Genomic DNA, 23,928 nt, shown 5'->3' with positions numbered 1-23,928 from the left:
TGGTCTAAAGTAGTGCACTATATAGGGAATAGGGCTTTGGTCTAAAGTAGTGCACTATATAGGGAATAGGGTTCCATAGGGCTCTGGTCTAAAGTAGTGCACTATATATAGGGAATAGGGTGCCATAGGGCTCTGATCTAAAGTAGTGCACTATATATAGGGAATAGGGTTCCATAGGGCTCTGATCTAAAGTAGTGCACTATATAGGGAATAGGGTTCTATAGGGTTCTGGTCTAAAGTTGTGCACTATATATAGGGAATAGGGTGCCATAGGGCTCTGATCTAAAGTAGTGCACTATATATAGGGAATAGGGTTCCATAGGGCTCTGATCTAAAGTAGTGCACTATATAGGGAATAGGGTTCTATAGGGTTCTGGTCTAAAGTAGTGCACTATATATAGGGAATAGGGTGCCATAGGGCTCTGATCTAAAGTAGTGCACTATATAGGGAACAGGGAGCCAATTGGGATGGACCCTCAGTGTGTGTGCAGTGCCTACCTTGCGGGGTTGAAAGTCGTACTTCACACAGTGCTGGAAGCCTTTCCCCTTGGACTTTAGCGACGTCACGATCAGACAGTTCCCCACAAAGTGAGCCGAGTAACCAATACCTTTACTGGTTCGAAAACTAGAGAGGAGAGGAGGGGAGAGAGGGGAGAGGGAGGGGAGGAGAGGGGGAGGGAGAGAGGGGGGAGAGGGGGGAGAGGGGGAGGGAGAGAGGAGGGAGAGGGGGAGGGAGAGAGGGGAGGGGGAGAGGGAGGGGAGGAGAGGGGGAGGGAGAGAGAGAGGGGGAAGAGGGGGAGGGAGAGAGGGGGGAGAGGGGGATGGGAGAGAGAGGAGGGAGAGGGGGGAGAGGGGAGGGGGAGGGGAGGAGAGGGGGAGGGAGAGAGGGGGAGAGGGGGATGGGAGAGAGAGGAGGGAGAGGGGGGAGAGGGGAGGGGGAGAGGGGGGAGAGGGGGAGGGAGAGAGGGGAGAGGGAGGGGAGGAGAGGGGGAGGGAGAGAGGGGGGAGAGGGGGGAGAGGGGGGAGAGGGGGAGGGAGAGAGGAGGGAGAGGGGGAGGGAGAGAGGGGGGAGAGGGGGAGGGGAGGAGAGATGGGAGGAGAGGGAGGGAGGGAGGGAGGGAGGGAGGGAGGGAGGGAGGGGAGAAAACATTACGTAAACGGTATTTTCATGATAAACCTCTTTTTGATGTTATATCAGCAGGCAGCCGAGCTCAACCAAGTCTCTTTGTCCAATCAATTTACAACATCCTGCGAAACATAAAACACATCGTCATCCCTGTAGCATTTCAGATGAAACAAGAGGTCATCAAAAGGTCATGTTAAAACAGCCCAACACTAGTATCAGCCCCCCCCCCCCATCTAGTCCTTCAACACACTTCAAACAGGCCTAAGTCTACATCTGTGCCAAGGCAATTCCCACTGCGTATACAGCCAGTGTATTACTGTCTTGTCTCCTGGGGTGATGTGGTGTGGAGGCCCGTGTCAGACAGGGGGATAAAGTGAGAGCTGCTGGGGAAGGATGATAAAGGCTCTGGGGTTATCAGTCACAGCCTCCCATCCATCTCTCTCCCCCTCTCCTCTCCATTCCTCACACAGCAACTCTCTCTACCCTTCTCGGAGAGCTCAGCAGTCACCATGACAATGGGTGGTTACCAGGGAGATGGGATTACGAGCTCTCTCCCAGGCTGGCGGTCAGGGCTCATCCCCTGTGATGATGTCATCTGGAGCAGGTAATGCTGGGATACGGAACACAAATCAAAATGTTCCGTTCTTATAGTAGCTTTTACAAAAGTTTAGACTTAACAAAATGACAGCCATCTCTTCAACGAACATGGCTTTGGAGTAGGGCCTATCTGTTCAATTGTATTTCTATGGTCACAACCAGAGCTATGTGCAGAGATAGAGGCTGTCCACGGACCCATTTAGGACATATCTCTGACCACAACACTCTCTAGGTGCAGGCAAAGCCCACTGACTGCTGAATGATGTTCACTTTGAATATTATACATTGACAGCCTGCCATGCTGATCAAATTAGATCTTAGTCATTTAGCAGACGCTCTTATCCAGAGCGACTTACAGTAGTGAATGCATACATTTCATACATTTTTTTTCTTCCCCGTACTGGTCCCCCGTGGGAATCGAACCCACAACCCTGGCGTTGCAAACCACCATGCTCTACCAACTGAGCCACACGGGACATTTAGATACCAGAGGTTCCTGTAAATACGAGGCAAATTCAATCTGACTATAACTGTCCCTGTTAGAATCTACTGAATCTACTGTAGTAACTAACTGTTAGAATCTACTGAATCTACTGTAGTAACTACCTGTTAGAATCTACTGAATCTACTGTAGTAACTACCTGTTAGAATCTAATGTAGTAACTACCTGTTAGAATCTACTGAATCTACTGTGGTAACTACCTGTTAGAATCTACTGAATCTACTGTAGTAACTACCTGTTAGAATCTAATGTAGTAACTACCTGTTAGAATCTACTGAATCTACTGTGGTAACTACCTGTTAGAATCTACTGAATCTACTGTAGTAACTACCTGTTACAATCTACTGTAGTAACTACCTGTTACAATCTACTGAATCTACTGTAGTAACTACCTGTTAGAATCTAATGTAGTAACTACCTGTTAGAATCTACTGAATCTACTGTAGTAACTACCTGTTAGAATCTACTGAATCTACTGTAGTAACTACCTGTTAGAATCTACTGAATCTACTGTAGTAACTACCTGTTAGAATCTACTGAATCTACTGTAGTAACTACCTGTTACAATCTACTGTAGTAACTACCTGTTACAATCTACTGAGTCTACTGTAGTAACTACCTGTTACAATCTACTGTAGTAACTACCTGTTAGAATCTACTGAATCTACTGTAGTAACTACCTGTTAGAATCTACTGAATCTACTGTAGTAACTACCTGTTAGAATCTACTGAATCTACTGTAGTAACTACCTGTTAGAATCTACTGAATCTACTGTAGTAACTACCTGTTAGAATCTACTGTAGTAACTACCTGTTAGAATCTACTGAATCTACTGTAGTAACTACCTGTTAGAATCTACTGAATCTACTGTAGTAACTAACTGTTAGAATCTACTGAATCTACTGTAGTAACTAACTGTTAGAATCTACTGAATCTACTGTAGTAACTAACTGTTAGAATCTACTGAATCTACTGTAGTAACTACCTGTTAGAATCTACTGAATCTACTGTAGTAACTACCTGTTAGAATCTACTGAATCTACTGTAGTAACTACCTGTTACAATCTACTGTAGTAACTACCTGTTACAATCTACTGAGTCTACTGTAGTAACTACCTGTTACAATCTACTGTAGTAACTACCTGTTAGAATCTACTGAATCTACTGTAGTAACTACCTGTTAGAATCTACTGAATCTACTGTAGTAACTAACTGTTAGAATCTACTGAATCTACTGTAGTAACTACCTGTTAGAATCTACTGAATCTACTGTAGTAACTACCTGTTAGAATCTAATGTAGTAACTACCTGTTAAAATCTACTGAATCTACTGTAGTAACTACCTGTTAGAATCTACTGAATCTACTGTAGTAACTAACTGTTAGAATCTACTGAATCTACTGTAGTAACTACCTGTTAGAATCTACTGAATCTACTGTAGTAACTACCTGTTACAATCTACTGTAGTAACTACCTGTTAAAATCTACTGAATCTACTGTAGTAACTACCTGTTACAATCCACTGTAGTAACTACCTGTTAGAATCTACTGAATCTACTGTAGTAACTAACTGTTAGAATCTACTGAATCTACTGTAGTAACTAACTGTTAGAATCTACTGAATCTACTGTAGTAACTACCTGTTAGAATCTACTGAATCTACTGTAGTAACTACCTGCTAGAATCTACTGTAGTAACTACCTGTTAGAATCTACTGAATCTACTGTAGTAACTACCTGTTAGAATCTACTGAATCTACTGTAGTAACTACCTGTTAGAATCTACTGAATCTACTGTAGTAACTAACTGTTAGAATCTACTGAATCTACTGTAGTAACTACCTGTTAGAATCTACTGAATCTACTGTAGTAACTACCTGTTAGAATCTACTGAATCTACTGTAGTAACTAACTGTTAGAATCTACTGAATCTACTGTAGTAACTACCTGTTAGAATCTACTGAATCTACTGTAGTAACTAACTGTTAGAATCTACTGAATCTACTGTAGTAACTACCTGTTAGAATCTACTGAATCTACTGTAGTAACTACCTGCTAGAATCTACTGTAGTAACTACCTGTTAGAATCTACTGAATCTACTGTAGTAACTACCTGTTAGAATCTACTGAATCTACTGTGGTAACTACCTGTTAGAATCTACTGAATCTACTGTGGTAACTACCTGTTAGAATCTACTGAATCTACTGTAGTAACTACCTGTTAGAATCTACTGAATCTACTGTAGTAACTAACTGTTAGAATCTACTGAATCTACTGTAGTAACTACCTGTTAGAATCTACTGAATCTACTGTGGTAACTACCTGTTAGAATCTACTGAATCTACTGTGGTAACTACCTGTTAGAATCTACTGAATCTACTGTAGTAACTACCTGTTAGAATCTACTGAATCTACTGTGGTAACTAACTGTTAGAATCTACTGAATCTACTGTGGTAACTACCTGTTAGAATCTACTGAATCTACTGTAGTAACTACCTGTTAGAATCTACTGAATCTACTGTAGTAACTACCTGTTAGAATCTACTGAATCTACTGTAGTAACTACCTGTTACAATCTACTGAATCTACTGTAGTAACTACCTGTTACAATCTACTGTAGTAACTACCTGTTACAATCTACTGAGTCTACTGTAGTAACTACCTGTTACAATCTACTGTAGTAACTACCTGTTAGAATCTACTGAATCTACTGTAGTAACTACCTGTTAGAATCTACTGAATCTACTGTAGTAACTACCTGTTAGAATCTACTGAATCTACTGTAGTAACTACCTGTTAGAATCTACTGAATCTACTGTAGTAACTACCTGTTAGAATCTACTGTAGTAACTACCTGTTAGAATCTACTGAATCTACTGTAGTAACTACCTGTTAGAATCTACTGAATCTACTGTAGTAACTAACTGTTAGAATCTACTGAATCTACTGTAGTAACTAACTGTTAGAATCTACTGAATCTACTGTAGTAACTACCTGTTAGAATCTACTGAATCTACTGTAGTAACTACCTGTTAGAATCTACTGAATCTACTGTAGTAACTACCTGTTACAATCTACTGTAGTAACTACCTGTTACAATCTACTGAGTCTACTGTAGTAACTACCTGTTACAATCTACTGTAGTAACTACCTGTTAGAATCTACTGAATCTACTGTAGTAACTACCTGTTAGAATCTACTGAATCTACTGTAGTAACTAACTGTTAGAATCTACTGAATCTACTGTAGTAACTACCTGTTAGAATCTACTGAATCTACTGTAGTAACTACCTGTTAGAATCTAATGTAGTAACTACCTGTTAAAATCTACTGAATCTACTGTAGTAACTACCTGTTAGAATCTACTGAATCTACTGTAGTAACTAACTGTTAGAATCTACTGAATCTACTGTAGTAACTACCTGTTAGAATCTACTGAATCTACTGTAGTAACTACCTGTTACAATCTACTGTAGTAACTACCTGTTAAAATCTACTGAATCTACTGTAGTAACTACCTGTTACAATCCACTGTAGTAACTACCTGTTAGAATCTACTGAATCTACTGTAGTAACTAACTGTTAGAATCTACTGAATCTACTGTAGTAACTAACTGTTAGAATCTACTGAATCTACTGTAGTAACTACCTGTTAGAATCTACTGAATCTACTGTAGTAACTACCTGCTAGAATCTACTGTAGTAACTACCTGTTAGAATCTACTGAATCTACTGTAGTAACTACCTGTTAGAATCTACTGAATCTACTGTAGTAACTACCTGTTAGAATCTACTGAATCTACTGTAGTAACTAACTGTTAGAATCTACTGAATCTACTGTAGTAACTACCTGTTAGAATCTACTGAATCTACTGTAGTAACTACCTGTTAGAATCTACTGAATCTACTGTAGTAACTAACTGTTAGAATCTACTGAATCTACTGTAGTAACTACCTGTTAGAATCTACTGAATCTACTGTAGTAACTACCTGTTAGAATCTACTGAATCTACTGTAGTAACTAACTGTTAGAATCTACTGAATCTACTGTAGTAACTACCTGTTAGAATATACTGAATCTACTGTAGTAACTACCTGCTAGAATCTACTGTAGTAACTACCTGTTAGAATCTACTGAATCTACTGTAGTAACTACCTGTTAGAATCTACTGAATCTACTGTAGTAACTACCTGTTAGAATCTACTGAATCTACTGTGGTAACTACCTGTTAGAATCTACTGAATCTACTGTGGTAACTACCTGTTAGAATCTACTGAATCTACTGTGGTAACTAACTGTTAGAATCTACTGAATCTACTGTGGTAACTACCTGTTAGAATCTACTGAATCTACTGTAGTAACTACCTGTTAGAATCTACTGAATCTACTGTAGTAACTACCTGTTAGAATCTACTGAATCTACTGTAGTAACTACCTGTTACAATCTACTGAATCTACTGTAGTAACTACCTGTTACAATCTACTGTAGTAACTACCTGTTACAATCTACTGAGTCTACTGTAGTAACTACCTGTTACAATCTACTGTAGTAACTACCTGTTAGAATCTACTGAATCTACTGTAGTAACTACCTGTTAGAATCTACTGAATCTACTGTAGTAACTACCTGTTAGAATCTACTGAATCTACTGTAGTAACTACCTGTTAGAATCTACTGAATCTACTGTAGTAACTACCTGTTAGAATCTACTGTAGTAACTACCTGTTAGAATCTACTGAATCTACTGTAGTAACTACCTGTTAGAATCTACTGAATCTACTGTAGTAACTAACTGTTAGAATCTACTGAATCTACTGTAGTAACTAACTGTTAGAATCTACTGAATCTACTGTAGTAACTACCTGTTAGAATCTACTGAATCTACTGTAGTAACTACCTGTTAGAATCTACTGAATCTACTGTAGTAACTACCTGTTACAATCTACTGTAGTAACTACCTGTTACAATCTACTGAGTCTACTGTAGTAACTACCTGTTACAATCTACTGTAGTAACTACCTGTTAGAATCTACTGAATCTACTGTAGTAACTACCTGTTAGAATCTACTGAATCTACTGTAGTAACTAACTGTTAGAATCTACTGAATCTACTGTAGTAACTACCTGTTAGAATCTACTGAATCTACTGTAGTAACTACCTGTTAGAATCTAATGTAGTAACTACCTGTTAAAATCTACTGAATCTACTGTAGTAACTACCTGTTAGAATCTACTGAATCTACTGTAGTAACTAACTGTTAGAATCTACTGAATCTACTGTAGTAACTACCTGTTAGAATCTACTGAATCTACTGTAGTAACTACCTGTTACAATCTACTGTAGTAACTACCTGTTAAAATCTACTGAATCTACTGTAGTAACTACCTGTTACAATCCACTGTAGTAACTACCTGTTAGAATCTACTGAATCTACTGTAGTAACTAACTGTTAGAATCTACTGAATCTACTGTAGTAACTAACTGTTAGAATCTACTGAATCTACTGTAGTAACTACCTGTTAGAATCTACTGAATCTACTGTAGTAACTACCTGCTAGAATCTACTGTAGTAACTACCTGTTAGAATCTACTGAATCTACTGTAGTAACTACCTGTTAGAATCTACTGAATCTACTGTAGTAACTACCTGTTAGAATCTACTGAATCTACTGTAGTAACTAACTGTTAGAATCTACTGAATCTACTGTAGTAACTACCTGTTAGAATCTACTGAATCTACTGTAGTAACTACCTGTTAGAATCTACTGAATCTACTGTAGTAACTAACTGTTAGAATCTACTGAATCTACTGTAGTAACTACCTGTTAGAATCTACTGAATCTACTGTAGTAACTAACTGTTAGAATCTACTGAATCTACTGTAGTAACTACCTGTTAGAATCTACTGAATCTACTGTAGTAACTACCTGCTAGAATCTACTGTAGTAACTACCTGTTAGAATCTACTGAATCTACTGTAGTAACTACCTGTTAGAATCTACTGAATCTACTGTAGTAACTACCTGTTAGAATCTACTGAATCTACTGTGGTAACTACCTGTTAGAATCTACTGAATCTACTGTGGTAACTACCTGTTAGAATCTACTGAATCTACTGTAGTAACTACCTGTTAGAATCTACTGAATCTACTGTAGTAACTAACTGTTAGAATCTACTGAATCTACTGTAGTAACTACCTGTTAGAATCTACTGAATCTACTGTGGTAACTACCTGTTAGAATCTACTGAATCTACTGTGGTAACTACCTGTTAGAATCTACTGAATCTACTGTAGTAACTACCTGTTAGAATCTACTGAATCTACTGTGGTAACTACCTGTTAGAATCTACTGAATCTACTGTAGTAACTACCTGTTAGAATCTACTGAATCTACTGTAGTAACTACCTGTTAGAATCTACTGAATCTACTGTAGTAACTACCTGTTACAATCTACTGTAGTAACTACCTGTTAAATCTACTGAATCTACTGTAGTAACTACCTGTTACAATCTACTGTAGTAACTACCTGTTAGAATCTACTGAATCTACTGTAGTAACTACCTGTTAGAATCTACTGAATCTACTGTAGTAACTAACTGTTAGAATCTACTGAATCTACTGTAGTAACTACCTGTTAGAATCTACTGAATCTACTGTAGTAACTACCTGCTAGAATCTACTGTAGTAACTAACTGTTAGAATCTACTGAATCTACTGTAGTAACTACCTGTTAGAATCTACTGAATCTACTGTAGTAACTACCTGTTAGAATCTACTGAATCTACTGTAGTAACTAACTGTTAGAATCTACTGAATCTACTGTAGTAACTACCTGTTAGAATCTACTGAATCTACTGTAGTAACTAACTGTTAGAATCTACTGAATCTACTGTAGTAACTACCTGTTAGAATCTACTGAATCTACTGTAGTAACTACCTGTTAGAATCTACTGAATCTACTGTAGTAACTACCTGTTAGAATCTACTGAATCTACTGTGGTAACTACCTGTTAGAATCTACTGAATCTACTGTGGTAACTACCTGTTAGAATCTACTGAATCTACTGTAGTAACTACCTGTTAGAATCTACTGAATCTACTGTAGTAACTAACTGTTAGAATCTACTGAATCTACTGTAGTAACTACCTGTTAGAATCTACTGAATCTACTGTGGTAACTACCTGTTAGAATCTACTGAATCTACTGTGGTAACTACCTGTTAGAATCTACTGAATCTACTGTAGTAACTACCTGTTAGAATCTACTGTAGTAACTACCTGTTAGAATCTACTGAATCTACTGTAGTAACTACCTGTTAGAATCTACTGAATCTACTGTAGTAACTAACTGTTAGAATCTACTGAATCTACTGTAGTAACTAACTGTTAGAATCTACTGAATCTACTGTAGTAACTAACTGTTAGAATCTACTGAATCTACTGTAGTAACTACCTGTTAGAATCTACTGAATCTACTGTAGTAACTACCTGTTAGAATCTACTGAATCTACTGTAGTAACAACCTGTTACAATCTACTGTAGTAACTACCTGTTACAATCTACTGAGTCTACTGTAGTAACTACCTGTTACAATCTACTGTAGTAACTACCTGTTAGAATCTACTGAATCTACTGTAGTAACTACCTGTTAGAATCTACTGAATCTACTGTAGTAACTAACTGTTAGAATCTACTGAATCTACTGTAGTAACTACCTGTTAGAATCTACTGAATCTACTGTAGTAACTACCTGTTAGAATCTAATGTAGTAACTACCTGTTAAAATCTACTGAATCTACTGTAGTAACTACCTGTTAGAATCTACTGAATCTACTGTAGTAACTAACTGTTAGAATCTACTGAATCTACTGTAGTAACTACCTGTTAGAATCTACTGAATCTACTGTAGTAACTACCTGTTACAATCTACTGTAGTAACTACCTGTTAAAATCTACTGAATCTACTGTAGTAACTACCTGTTACAATCCACTGTAGTAACTACCTGTTAGAATCTACTGAATCTACTGTAGTAACTAACTGTTAGAATCTACTGAATCTACTGTAGTAACTAACTGTTAGAATCTACTGAATCTACTGTAGTAACTACCTGTTAGAATCTACTGAATCTACTGTAGTAACTACCTGCTAGAATCTACTGTAGTAACTACCTGTTAGAATCTACTGAATCTACTGTAGTAACTACCTGTTAGAATCTACTGAATCTACTGTAGTAACTACCTGTTAGAATCTACTGAATCTACTGTAGTAACTAACTGTTAGAATCTACTGAATCTACTGTAGTAACTACCTGTTAGAATCTACTGAATCTACTGTAGTAACTACCTGTTAGAATCTACTGAATCTACTGTAGTAACTAACTGTTAGAATCTACTGAATCTACTGTAGTAACTACCTGTTAGAATCTACTGAATCTACTGTAGTAACTAACTGTTAGAATCTACTGAATCTACTGTAGTAACTACCTGTTAGAATCTACTGAATCTACTGTAGTAACTACCTGCTAGAATCTACTGTAGTAACTACCTGTTAGAATCTACTGAATCTACTGTAGTAACTACCTGTTAGAATCTACTGAATCTACTGTAGTAACTACCTGTTAGAATCTACTGAATCTACTGTGGTAACTACCTGTTAGAATCTACTGAATCTACTGTAGGTAACTACCTGTTAGAATCTACTGAATCTACTGTGGTAACTAACTGTTAGAATCTACTGAATCTACTGTGGTAACTACCTGTTAGAATCTACTGAATCTACTGTAGTAACTACCTGTTAGAATCTACTGAATCTACTGTAGTAACTACCTGTTAGAATCTACTGAATCTACTGTAGTAACTACCTGTTAGAATCTACTGAATCTACTGTAGTAACTACCTGTTACAATCTACTGTAGTAACTACCTGTTACAATCTACTGAGTCTACTGTAGTAACTACCTGTTACAATCTACTGTAGTAACTACCTGTTAGAATCTACTGAATCTACTGTAGTAACTACCTGTTAGAATCTACTGAATCTACTGTAGTAACTACCTGTTAGAATCTACTGAATCTACTGTAGTAACTACCTGTTAGAATCTACTGAATCTACTGTAGTAACTACCTGTTAGAATCTACTGTAGTAACTACCTGTTAGAATCTACTGAATCTACTGTAGTAACTACCTGTTAGAATCTACTGAATCTACTGTAGTAACTAACTGTTAGAATCTACTGAATCTACTGTAGTAACTAACTGTTAGAATCTACTGAATCTACTGTAGTAACTACCTGTTAGAATCTACTGAATCTACTGTAGTAACTACCTGTTAGAATCTACTGAATCTACTGTAGTAACTACCTGTTACAATCTACTGTAGTAACTACCTGTTACAATCTACTGAGTCTACTGTAGTAACTACCTGTTACAATCTACTGTAGTAACTACCTGTTAGAATCTACTGAATCTACTGTAGTAACTACCTGTTAGAATCTACTGAATCTACTGTAGTAACTAACTGTTAGAATCTACTGAATCTACTGTAGTAACTACCTGTTAGAATCTACTGAATCTACTGTAGTAACTACCTGTTAGAATCTAATGTAGTAACTACCTGTTAAAATCTACTGAATCTACTGTAGTAACTACCTGTTAGAATCTACTGAATCTACTGTAGTAACTAACTGTTAGAATCTACTGAATCTACTGTAGTAACTACCTGTTAGAATCTACTGAATCTACTGTAGTAACTACCTGTTACAATCTACTGTAGTAACTACCTGTTAAAATCTACTGAATCTACTGTAGTAACTACCTGTTACAATCCACTGTAGTAACTACCTGTTAGAATCTACTGAATCTACTGTAGTAACTAACTGTTAGAATCTACTGAATCTACTGTAGTAACTAACTGTTAGAATCTACTGAATCTACTGTAGTAACTACCTGTTAGAATCTACTGAATCTACTGTAGTAACTACCTGCTAGAATCTACTGTAGTAACTACCTGTTAGAATCTACTGAATCTACTGTAGTAACTACCTGTTAGAATCTACTGAATCTACTGTAGTAACTACCTGTTAGAATCTACTGAATCTACTGTAGTAACTAACTGTTAGAATCTACTGAATCTACTGTAGTAACTACCTGTTAGAATCTACTGAATCTACTGTAGTAACTACCTGTTAGAATCTACTGAATCTACTGTAGTAACTAACTGTTAGAATCTACTGAATCTACTGTAGTAACTACCTGTTAGAATCTACTGAATCTACTGTAGTAACTAACTGTTAGAATCTACTGAATCTACTGTAGTAACTACCTGTTAGAATCTACTGAATCTACTGTAGTAACTACCTGCTAGAATCTACTGTAGTAACTACCTGTTAGAATCTACTGAATCTACTGTAGTAACTACCTGTTAGAATCTACTGAATCTACTGTAGTAACTACCTGTTAGAATCTACTGAATCTACTGTGGTAACTACCTGTTAGAATCTACTGAATCTACTGTGGTAACTACCTGTTAGAATCTACTGAATCTACTGTAGTAACTACCTGTTAGAATCTACTGAATCTACTGTAGTAACTAACTGTTAGAATCTACTGAATCTACTGTAGTAACTACCTGTTAGAATCTACTGAATCTACTGTGGTAACTACCTGTTAGAATCTACTGAATCTACTGTGGTAACTACCTGTTAGAATCTACTGAATCTACTGTAGTAACTACCTGTTAGAATCTACTGAATCTACTGTGGTAACTAACTGTTAGAATCTACTGAATCTACTGTGGTAACTACCTGTTAGAATCTACTGAATCTACTGTAGTAACTACCTGTTAGAATCTACTGAATCTACTGTAGTAACTAACTGTTAGAATCTACTGAATCTACTGTAGTAACTACCTGTTACAATCTACTGTAGTAACTACCTGTTACAATCTACTGAATCTACTGTAGTAACTACCTGTTACAATCCACTGTAGTAACTACCTGTTAGAATCTACTGAATCTACTGTAGTAACTAACTGTTAGAATCTACTGAATCTACTGTAGTAACTAACTGTTAGAATCTACTGAATCTACTGTAGTAACTACCTGTTAGAATCTACTGAATCTACTGTAGTAACTACCTGCTAGAATCTACTGTAGTAACTAACTGTTAGAATCTACTGAATCTACTGTAGTAACTACCTGTTAGAATCTACTGAATCTACTGTAGTAACTAACTGTTAGAATCTACTGAATCTACTGTAGTAACTACCTGTTAGAATCTACTGAATCTACTGTAGTAACTAACTGTTAGAATCTACTGAATCTACTGTAGTAACTACCTGTTAGAATCTACTGAATCTACTGTAGTAACTACCTGCTAGGATCTACTGTAGTAACTACCTGTTAGAATCTACTGAATCTACTGTAGTAACTACCTGTTAGAATCTACTGAATCTACTGTGGTAACTACCTGTTAGAATCTACTGAATCTACTGTGGTAACTACCTGTTAGAATCTACTGAATCTACTGTAGTAACTACCTGTTAGAATCTACTGAATCTACTGTAGTAACTAACTGTTAGAATCTACTGAATCTACTGTAGTAACTACCTGTTAGAATCTACTGAATCTACTGTGGTAACTACCTGTTAGAATCTACTGAATCTACTGTGGTAACTACCTGTTAGAATCTACTGAATCTACTGTAGTAACTACCTGTTAGAATCTACTGAATCTACTGTGGTAACTAACTGTTAGAATCTACTGTAGTAACTACCTGTTAGAATCTACTGAATCTACTGTAGTAACTACCTGTTACTATCTGTCAGTCTGTCTGTCTGTCTGTCTGTCTGTCTGTCTGTCTGTCTGTCTGTCTGTCTGTCTGTCTGTCTGTCTGTCTGTCTGTCTGTCTGTCAACTCAAACAGAGATTTCTGTGAGCATGTGAGGCTTGAGAGAGAGAGAGAGAGTGAGAGACTGAACGAGAGTGAGAAGCAGCTGTAATGAAAGGTCATAGCTAATGAATTGTGACTGTGGCTAACAGCTACCACTAACGTTGTCTCACAGCGAGCCCCCGTCCCTCCGATCACTAATGGACTCATCTGACATTTAACACCATTTAAAGTCATTTTTCTATTAATCTACCGTTTATTTATGCCTGGATTGTTTCTGTTCACTTTTTTTTTTTTTTTCCATTTCTCAATTATCTACCTATTTATCCAGAGTTCATTCACGTATTTTGAGATGACAGTTTGATCCATTAAAATCAGGCACACATTAATTCCCACTCTCTCTCTCTCTCTCTCTCTCTCTCCCCCTCCTTCTTTCCATCTCTATCCCCCTTTGACTCAGCAGATGTCTAATTTCTCGTTGGATTTAGGTTAGCCTGTGTATAGTCTTAACATTCTGTATACTCCCCCTTGTCCTAAGGGTAACAAATGGCCCTCCTCCACTAAACCCCTAAAATAAAGCAGCTTAATTGAATTTTAAACCCCAAATCTATTTTGAATTAAGAAACAACCTGTCATTCATCACAAACTTTGTTAATATCTGGATATTCCCTCCTCACAATGCAGAAAGACTGCATTTAAATCAGTGGACAACAGTGTTTTTTTTATTACAACACACCTGTCATAATTGTTTTCTTTACTAAAGTAGAGGTTTATTATTATTACTATTGCTAAAGGTATAGCATAGGTGTAAACATTACTGTTTTAGTAAGAGATAGCTCTTGCATAGCCTAAGAAAGTAGTCGAAATGTGCAGAAAGTAGTCAAACCCCTTGACTTTTTAAAAATGTTCTTGTGTTACAGCCTGTATTTAAAATTGATTATATTGAGATTTTTAGTCACTGAGTTAGGTTGAATCTGTGTTTGAAACTCCCTGCTCGACTGAGGAACCCTATTGCTAAAGGTACTGCATAGGTGTAAACATACATTTTTGTAGCAAGAGATAGCACTAAGAAAGTAGCAGAAATGTGCAGAAAGTAGTTTTGAATACATTTTATTGAAGGGGAACAATAACTGTCTTGAACTTTTTTTGGCAGCATAGTGATATATTCTTATATACTGTACAATGAGGAATTCAAATGCAAAATACTAGTCTTCTCCCATTTTTTTAACCATTGCCCCCACCCACAAGGTGTATAAACAACAACAATAAATAAGAATAAGATAATAGATACAAAACAAAAACGTGAAGAACATAAATCAATCAACTCTAATTAGCACATGTAGGACAGTATGCAAGTATGTGTGCATGGACTTTGCAGATGTATTTCTCACATGTGCAGCACAGTATTTGTTTTACAGTTCTTCTTTGGGGGGTAAGAATTGGCATCTCCTCCTCTTGCCTGCCCCAGCTGCAGCCTCAGGTGGATCAGGACAAGATTCAGCCACCTGAACAGCTTTCACAAGCGCTGCAAAGGGTGCTTTGCAGAGGAGGTGCTCCCTTCTTTGAATGTGTGGGGTTACAAGTGCCTTTCCCAGCTGCTCCAGGAACACCCTCCTCTTGTTCCGCTCATCAGGCGTCCAGGTAGGATTGATCTTGTTCCATATCACGAAGGCATTGTATGAGGAAACATCAATGATGTTATGGAAGATGACCATGGGGCCAGCGGGCAGTCATCCTCCTGCAGCTGTAAGTTCCAATCACCTTGTCCAGGTTGTCCACACCTCCTTTGTTGTGGTTGTAGTCCAGGATGATGGCTGGCTTCCTGTCCTCACGATCACTGATCTCAGCTGTTTTGTGCAGTGTGCTCAGGAGGACCACATTCTTGTTCCTCTTTGGGAGGTAAGAAACTAGAGTGGTGGTGGGGGTGAAGGCAAATTTTGATGAGAAGGCCTCTCCCCCCCTTGTTGTGAGGAGTGCAGGGGGGAGCTCAGGCTTGTTCTTTCTAACTGTGCCAACCATGGTGATCTTCCTCTTCAGGTGCTGCTGGCTGAGGTCATAAGAGGTGAAGAAATTGTCACATGTGACACTGTGCCCCCTCAGTCCATCTGTCACATCAAGCACAACCCGCATCCCCTGGTTCTTCTCTGGGCCTCCACTGGTCGGCTTCCCTGTGTAGACTTGCATCTTCCAAGCATAGCAGGATTGTGCGTCACAGGCCACCCATATCTTGATGCCATACTTTGCTGGCTTGCTTGGGCATATACTGCCGGAAAGGACTGCGACCTTATGACAAAAGAGATTACTATCAGTAATTAGTATCAGTGTGACAGAAAACAATCACATAAATCAATGATATTACAGCAATACATAATAAAATCTGTGAAAATCACTTAGATTACAGATATGAAAATAAAAATGTACCTCTGAATGGAACCAGTTGCTCATCCACTGTTACTTCAGGCCCAGGGTTATAGAGGTATGGCCTCATCCACTGTTATTTCAGGCCCAGGGTTATAGAGGTATGGCCTCATCCACTGTTACTTCAGGCCCAGGGTTGTAGAGGTATAGCCTCATCCACTGTTACTTCAGGCCCAGGGTTGTAGAGGTATAGCCTCATCCACTGTTACTTCAGGCTCAGGGTTGTAGAGGTATGGCCTCATCCACTGTTACTTCAGGCCCAGGGTTGTAGAGGTGTGGCAGACGCTCCACCCACTTCTCCCAGACCTCTCTTATGGCCGCCAGTTTGTCTCTCACACGTCTTGCAGGTCTCGACTCACGGTTATCAAATCGTAGCATTCTTAAGAAAGTGTGAAAGACTTTCAGTGGCATTTCAGTGGAAAATCACCCTTCCACTCTCTGCATCCCAGAGACTACATGTGGCCTCGCCTCGGGACCTATACACACCCGCTAAGATTAGCAGCCCTATGTAGGCACGCAGGTCACTCTCATCCATCCTTTTCCAGTTGTCTCCATATTTACAGAAATCCTCCAAAACTGACATCTCCAGGATGATTTTTTTCGATGGCTGGTGTGATGAACACGTAGAATGTTGAGGCGTTGTCCTGGGCAACTGCATGCCTTGTGGGCCCTGGGGTCATCCTTATGACCTGTTGTGCTGCCATCCTGCCCTGGTTGTCATATGGTGACAAGGACCATGTTATTTTGTTGTTCTTTGAAAGAAAAAAATGTCTCTTTCAGCTTGGGGGGGGGATTTCTTCTTCATCTGAAGATAAAGCATGTAAAATCTGATCTATGACCTGTTGGGCACTAAAACGTGCACTCATGGCTTCAGCAAAGAGAGAACTGGGGTCATCTGCAGCACTTTTATAACCTCTGACTGCATTCCCCATTAATAAACAATGCTTTCAAGACATTTTTATTTTGTCTGAAATAGTTTTTATTTTGTCTGTGAACTTGAGTCATGTGTGGGGTCATGGAGGGGAGATGCTGCACATGCACAAGGAAGTTTTAGTTTTGTCTGAGTTCAATCAGATCTCAATGTCTCACAGTGTGTGTGTGTGTGTGTGTGTGTGTGTGTGTGTGTGTGTGTGTGTGTATTTGTAAATTATTTTATAATTGACCCTAAGACAATCTTGGTACCCTGATGGTGTACATTGAAATATGCACAAAGGCGATGTTTCACTTTTTCTGATGTTGGGGTCACTCTAGGAAAAGTCATCAAATTTCAAGTTAATAAAATATAATTTAGGGGGTTTTCTCTGCTGTTAAACATAGTGGCGAGGCATTTTGTAGCCATAAGACAACACAAGGGTTAAAATGAGGTGGAGGTTGAGGATAGGTTAGATTAGATTAAGATTAGGTTAAAGTTAGTTTGAGGTTAGGTTATATTTAGGTTAGGTGGAGGTTAGGTTAAAATCAAATCAAAGTTTATTGGTTGCATATACAGTTTAGTAGGTGTTATAGCAGGTGTTTGTTACTGGCCCCTGACAAAAAGGGAAAAAATTATAAGAAATCAAAAACGGCAGGACAAATCTGATTAACAACCCAAATAGCACTGTAGCAGTAATCACATGCTAGCTACAGTTGAAGACAGGAAGTTTACATACACTTAGGTTGGAGTCATTAAAACTCTTTTTTCAACCACTCCACACATTTCTTGTTAACAAACTATAGTTTTGACAAGTCGGTTAGGACATCTACTTTGTGCATGACACAAGTCATTTTTCCAACAATTGTTTACAGACAGATTATTTTACTGTATCACAATTCCAGTGGGTCAGAAGTTTACGTACACTAAGTTGACTGTGCCTTTAACCTGTTGGGGCTAGGGGGCAGTATTTGCACGGACGGATAAAAAAAACTTACCCGATTTAAACTGGTTACTACTCTTGCCCAGAAACGAGAATATGCATATAATTAGCAGATTTGGATAGAAAACACTCTAAAGTTTCTAAAACTGTTTGAATGGTGTCTGTGAGTATAACAGAACTCATATGGCAGGCCAAAAACTGAGAAGATTCCATACAGGAAGTGCCCTGTCTGACAATGTGTTCTCCTTCTGTTGCATCTCTATCGAAAATACAGCATCTCTGCTGTAACGTGACATTTTCTAAGGCTTCCATTGGCTCTCAGAAGGCGCCAGAAAGTGTAATGGGGTGTCTGCAGTCTCTGGGCGAAGTACAGCAGCTCTGTTTGTGAGTGGTCAGGCTGGGAACCGTGACACTGAGAAGCGCGTTCATGAGAATTATCCATTTTTTTTCTTTCAGCCTTTGAATGAATACAACGTCGCCCAGTTGGAATATTATCACTATTTTACAAGAAAAATTGCATAAAAATTGATTTTAAACAGCGTTTGACATGCTTTGAAGTACGGTAATGGAATATTTTGAATTTTTTTGTCACGAAATGCGCTCGCGTGTCACCCTTCGGATACTGACCTGAACGCACGAACAAAACGGAGGTATTTGAATATAACTATGGATTATTTGGAACCAAAACAACATTTGTTGTTGAAGTAGAAGTCCTGGGAGTGCATTCTGATGAAGAACAGCAAAGGTAATCCAATTTTTCTTATAGTAAATCTGAGTTTGGTGAGGGCCAAACTTGGTGGGTGTCAAATTAGCTAGCCGTGATGGCCGAGCTATCTGCTCAGAATATTGCAAAATGTGCTTTCGTCGATAAGCTATTTTAAAATCTGACACCGTGATTACATAAAGGAGTTCTGTATCTATAATTCTTAAAATAATTGTTATGTATTTTGTGAACGTTAATCGTGAGTAATTTAGTAAATTCACAGGAAGTTTGCGGTGGGTATGCTAGTTCTGAACATCACATGCTAATGTAAAAAGCTGGTTTTTGATATAAATATGAACTTGATTGAACAAAACATGCATGTATTGTATAACATAATGTCCTAGGGTTGTCATCTGATGAAGATCATCAAAGGTTAGTGCTGCATTTCGCTGTGGTTTTGGTTTTTGTGACATATATGCTAGCTTGAAAAATGTCTGTGTGATTATTTCTGACTGGGTACTCTCCTGACATAATCTAATGTTTTGCTTTGCTGTAAAGCCTTTTTGAAATTGGACAATGTGGTTAGATTAACGAGAGTCTTGTCTTTAAAACGGTGTAAAATAGTCATATGTTTGAGAAATTGAAGTTATAGCATTTTTGAGGTATTTGTATTTCGCACCACGCGATTCCACTGGCTGTTGACTAGGTGGGACACAAACGTCCCACCTTGCCCAGGGAGGTTAAAGGTGAGTTAATTTTATTTCGCAGGAACAGTGCAAATTAATCACAGTTGTGCGTGTGCCTGGTCGGTGTGCACGTTCCTGTAAGACGTAGAGACGCACTCTTTGTAAGGGGGGTGAGTGTAACCGCGCTGGTGCGCGCTAATAGCATTTCAATCGGTGACGTCACTCGCTCTGAGCCCTTGAAGTATAGTTTTGGTACCTCTGTAGTAAAACTATTTCATATGTTTGGGAAATTAGCTAGGTTGCATTTGGTTATTTGAATTACCTTTTTGATTTGCTTTTTAAAAAAGAGAGGTTGGAATCAAGTATGAGGCCGTAAAATCAGATATCATGTGGAGCTTCTCCCCTGATACATAGACATCTGTCTGAGGGGAATCAGTGGTTTTCTATGTGATTGATTGCTGGAAAGGGGTTATGGGTTTGTTTATTGTTTACTGTTTATTGTTTATTTTTGGTGTTGATTTCACTTAAACAGCTTGGAAAATTCCAGAAAATGTCATGGCTTTAGAAGCTTCTGATAGGCTAATTGACATCATCTGAGTCAATTGGAGGTGTACCTGTGGATGTATTTCAAGGCCTACCTTCAAACTCAGTGCCTCTTTGCTTGACATCATGGGAAAATCAAAAGAAATCAGCCAAGACCTCAGACAAAAAAATTGTAGACCTCCACAAGTCTGGTTCATCAGCAATTTCCAAACGCCTGAAGGTACCACGTTCATCTGTACAAACAATAGTACGCAAGTATAAACACCATGGGACCACGCAGCCGTCATACCGGTCAGGAAGGAGACGCGTTCTGTCTCCTAGAGGTTAACGTACTTTGGTGGGAAAAGTGCAAATCAATCCCAGAACAACAGCAAAGGACCTTGTGAAGATGCTGGAGGAAACAGGTCCAAAGTATCTATATCCACAGTAAAACGAGTCCTATATCGACATGAACTTGAAGGGCCACTCAGCAAGGAAGAAGCCACTGATCCAAAACCGCCATAAAAAAGCCAGACTACGGTTTGTAACTGCACATGGGGACAAAGATCGTACTTTTTGGAGAAATGTCCTCTGGTCTGATGAACCATCAGATCCTCCTCTCCACCCTCTCCGAGTTGGGCATCTCCGGCGCGGCCCACGCTTGGATTGCGTCCTACCTGACAGGTCGCTCCTACCAGGTGGCGTGGCGAGAATCTGTCTCCGCACCATGCGCTCTCACCACTGGTGTCCCCCAGGGCTCTGTTCTAGGCCCTCTCCTATTCTCGCTATACACCAAGTCACTTGGCTCTGTCATATCCTCACATGGTCTCTCCTATCATTGCTATGCAGACGACACACAATTAATCTTCTCCTTTCCCCCTTCTGATAACCAGGCGGCGAATCGCATCTCTGCATGTCTGTCAGACATATCAGTGTGGATGACGGATCACCAGCTCAAGCTGAACCTCGGCAAGACGGAGCTGCTCTTCCTCCCGGGGAAGGACTGCCCGTTCCATGATCTCGCCATCACGGTTGACAACTCCCTTGTGTCCTCCTCCCAGAGTGCTAAGAACCTTGGCGTGATCCTGGACAACACCCTGTCGTTCTCCACTAACATCAAGGCGGTGACCCGATCCTGTAGGTTCATGCTCCACAACATTCGCAGAGTACGACCCTGCCTCACACAGGAAGCGGCGCAGGTCCTAATCCAGGCACTTGTCATCTCCCGTCTGGATTACTGCAACTCGCTGTTGGCTGGGCTCCCTGCCTGTGCCATTAAACCCTTACAACTCATCCAGAACGCCGCAGCCCGTCTGGTGTTCAACCTTCCCAAGTTCTCTCACGTCACCCCGCTCCTCCGCTCTCTCCACTGGCTTCCAGTTGAAGCTCGCATCCGCTACAAGACCATGGTGATTGCCTACGGAGCTGTGAAGGGAACGGCACCTCCATACCTTCAGGCTCTGATCAGGCCCTACACCCAAACAAGGGCACTGCGTTCATCCACCACTGGCCTGCTGGCCCCCCTACCTCTGAGGAAGCACAGTTCCCGCTCAGCTCAGTCAAAACTGTTCGCTGCTCTGGCACCCCAATGGTGGAACAAGCTCCCTCACGACGCCAGGACAGCGGAGTCAATCACCACCTTCCGGAGACACCTGAAACCCCACCTCTTTAAGGAATACCTAGGATAGGATAAAGTAATCCTTCTAACCCCCCCCCCCTTAAAATATTTAGATGCACTATTGTAAAGTGGTTGTTCCACTGGATATCATAAGGTGAATGCACCATTTTGTAAGTCGCTCTGGATAAGAGCGTCTGCTAAATGACTTAAATGTAAATGTAAATGTAAATGATGAAACAAAAATAGAACTGTTTGGCCATAATGACCATCGTTATGTTTGGAGGAAAAATGGGGAGGCTTGCAAGCCGAAGAACACCATCCCAACCGTAAAGCACAGGGGTGGCAGCATCATGTTGTGGGGGTGCTTTGCTGCATGAGGGATTGGTGCACTTCACAAAATAGATGGCATCATGAGGGAGGAAAATTATGTGGATATATTGAAGCAACCTCTCAAGACAGTCAGTCAGGAAGTTAAAGCTTGGTCGCAAATGGGTCTTCCAAATGGACAATGACCCCAAGCATACTTCCAAAATTGTGGCAAAATGGCTTAAGGACAACAAAGTCAAGGTATTGGAGTGGCCATCACAAAGCCCTGACCTCAATCATATAGAACATTTGTGGACAGAACTGAAAAAGCGTGTGCGAGCAAGGAGGCCTACAAACCTGACTCAGTAACACCAGCTCTGTCAGGAGGAATGGGCCAAAATTCACCCAACATAATGTGGAAGCTTGTGGAAGGCTACCCGAAACGTTTGACCCCAGTTAAACAAGTTAAAGGCAATGCTACCAAATACTAATTGAGTGTATGTAAACTTCCGACACACTGGGAATGTGATGAAAGAAATAAAACCTGAAATAAATTATTCTCTCTACTATTATTCTGACATTTTACATTCTTAAAATAAAGTGGTGATCCTAACTGACCTAAGACAGGGAATTTTCACTAGGATTAAATGTCAGGAATTGTGAAAACTTGAGTTTAAATGTATTTGGCTAAGGTGTATGTGGCTAAGGACTGTACATGTATGTAGTCTACACAGTAACAGTAGATATATTATACGTATGGACACCAGGAGAATCTACACAAGATCAGTTCAGCATGTACAGCAGTAGAGATATTAGAGTGAGCTATATCAATACAGGTCATGTTGAGGATAGGTTGAGGTTAGGTTAAGTTATTTTGAGGTTAGGTTGAGGTTTGGTTAGGTTGAGGATAGTTTAGTTTAGGTTGAGGTTAGGTCGAGGTTCGGTTAGTTAAGTTAGGTTGAGTTAGGTTGAGGTTCAGTTATATTAGTTTAGGTTGAGGTTAGGTTAGATTAGTTTAGGTTGAGGTTAGGTTAAGTTAGGTTGAGGTTAGGTTAGTTTAGGTTGAGGTTAGGTTAAGTTAGGTTGAGGAAAGGTTGAGTTATTTTGAGGTTAGTTTAGGTTAGGTTGTTTTAGGTTGAGGTTTAGTTTGTTTAAGTTAGGTTGAGGATAGGTTCAGTTAGTTTAGTTTAGGTTGAGGTTTGGTTTGTTTAAGTTAGGTTGAGTTAGGTTGAGGTTCGTTTAGTTTAGGTTGAGGTTTGTTTAGTTTAGGTTGAGTTAGTTTAGTTTAGGTTGAGTTAGTTTAGTTTAGGTTGAGGTTCGTTTAGTTTAGGTTGAGTTTAGGTTGAGTTAGTTTAGTTTAGGTTGCGGTTAGGTTGAGGGTCCGGTTTGTTTCGTTTAGGTTGCGGTGAGGTTGAGATAGGTTGTAGTTCTCACCAGTAGAGGTATGGTTTGTCCTTGTCTACATTGATGTTGTTGAGGGGATCTTGTCTGAACCAGGTGTTGAGAGTGAAGCCGTTCTGGTAAGGCCACTTAGCGATGGGCGGCAACGCTATGGCCTGGGGGAGGAGACAGAACACACCATCAGCCAATCACAATCAACACACCATAAACCAATCACAATCACAGACAACACATCATAAACCAATCACAATCACAGACAACACACCATCAGCCAATCAACACATCATAAACCAATCACAATCAC

At 39.4% G+C, this 23,928-nt stretch overlaps 1 protein-coding gene across 1 annotated transcript in view; it reads right to left on the bottom strand.

Moving 5' to 3' along the window:
- LOC106574788 (neurobeachin) overlaps positions 1-23,928 on the bottom strand; it is a 293,517-nt gene that overhangs the window by 173,673 nt on the left and 95,916 nt on the right. The window contains 2 exon segments of the mRNA XM_082974820.1: positions 499-625; positions 23,658-23,779. Of these exon segments, the coding sequence (XP_082830946.1) occupies positions 499-625; positions 23,658-23,779 (249 nt within the window).

This window comes from Salmo salar, chromosome 04, assembly GCF_965601325.2.
Source record: "Salmo salar chromosome 04, fSalSal1, whole genome shotgun sequence".
Classification (NCBI taxonomy): Eukaryota; Metazoa; Chordata; class Actinopteri; order Salmoniformes; family Salmonidae; genus Salmo; species Salmo salar.
Note: the sequence above shows the minus strand (reverse complement) of the source record. Positions and strands in the feature narration are given on the sequence as shown.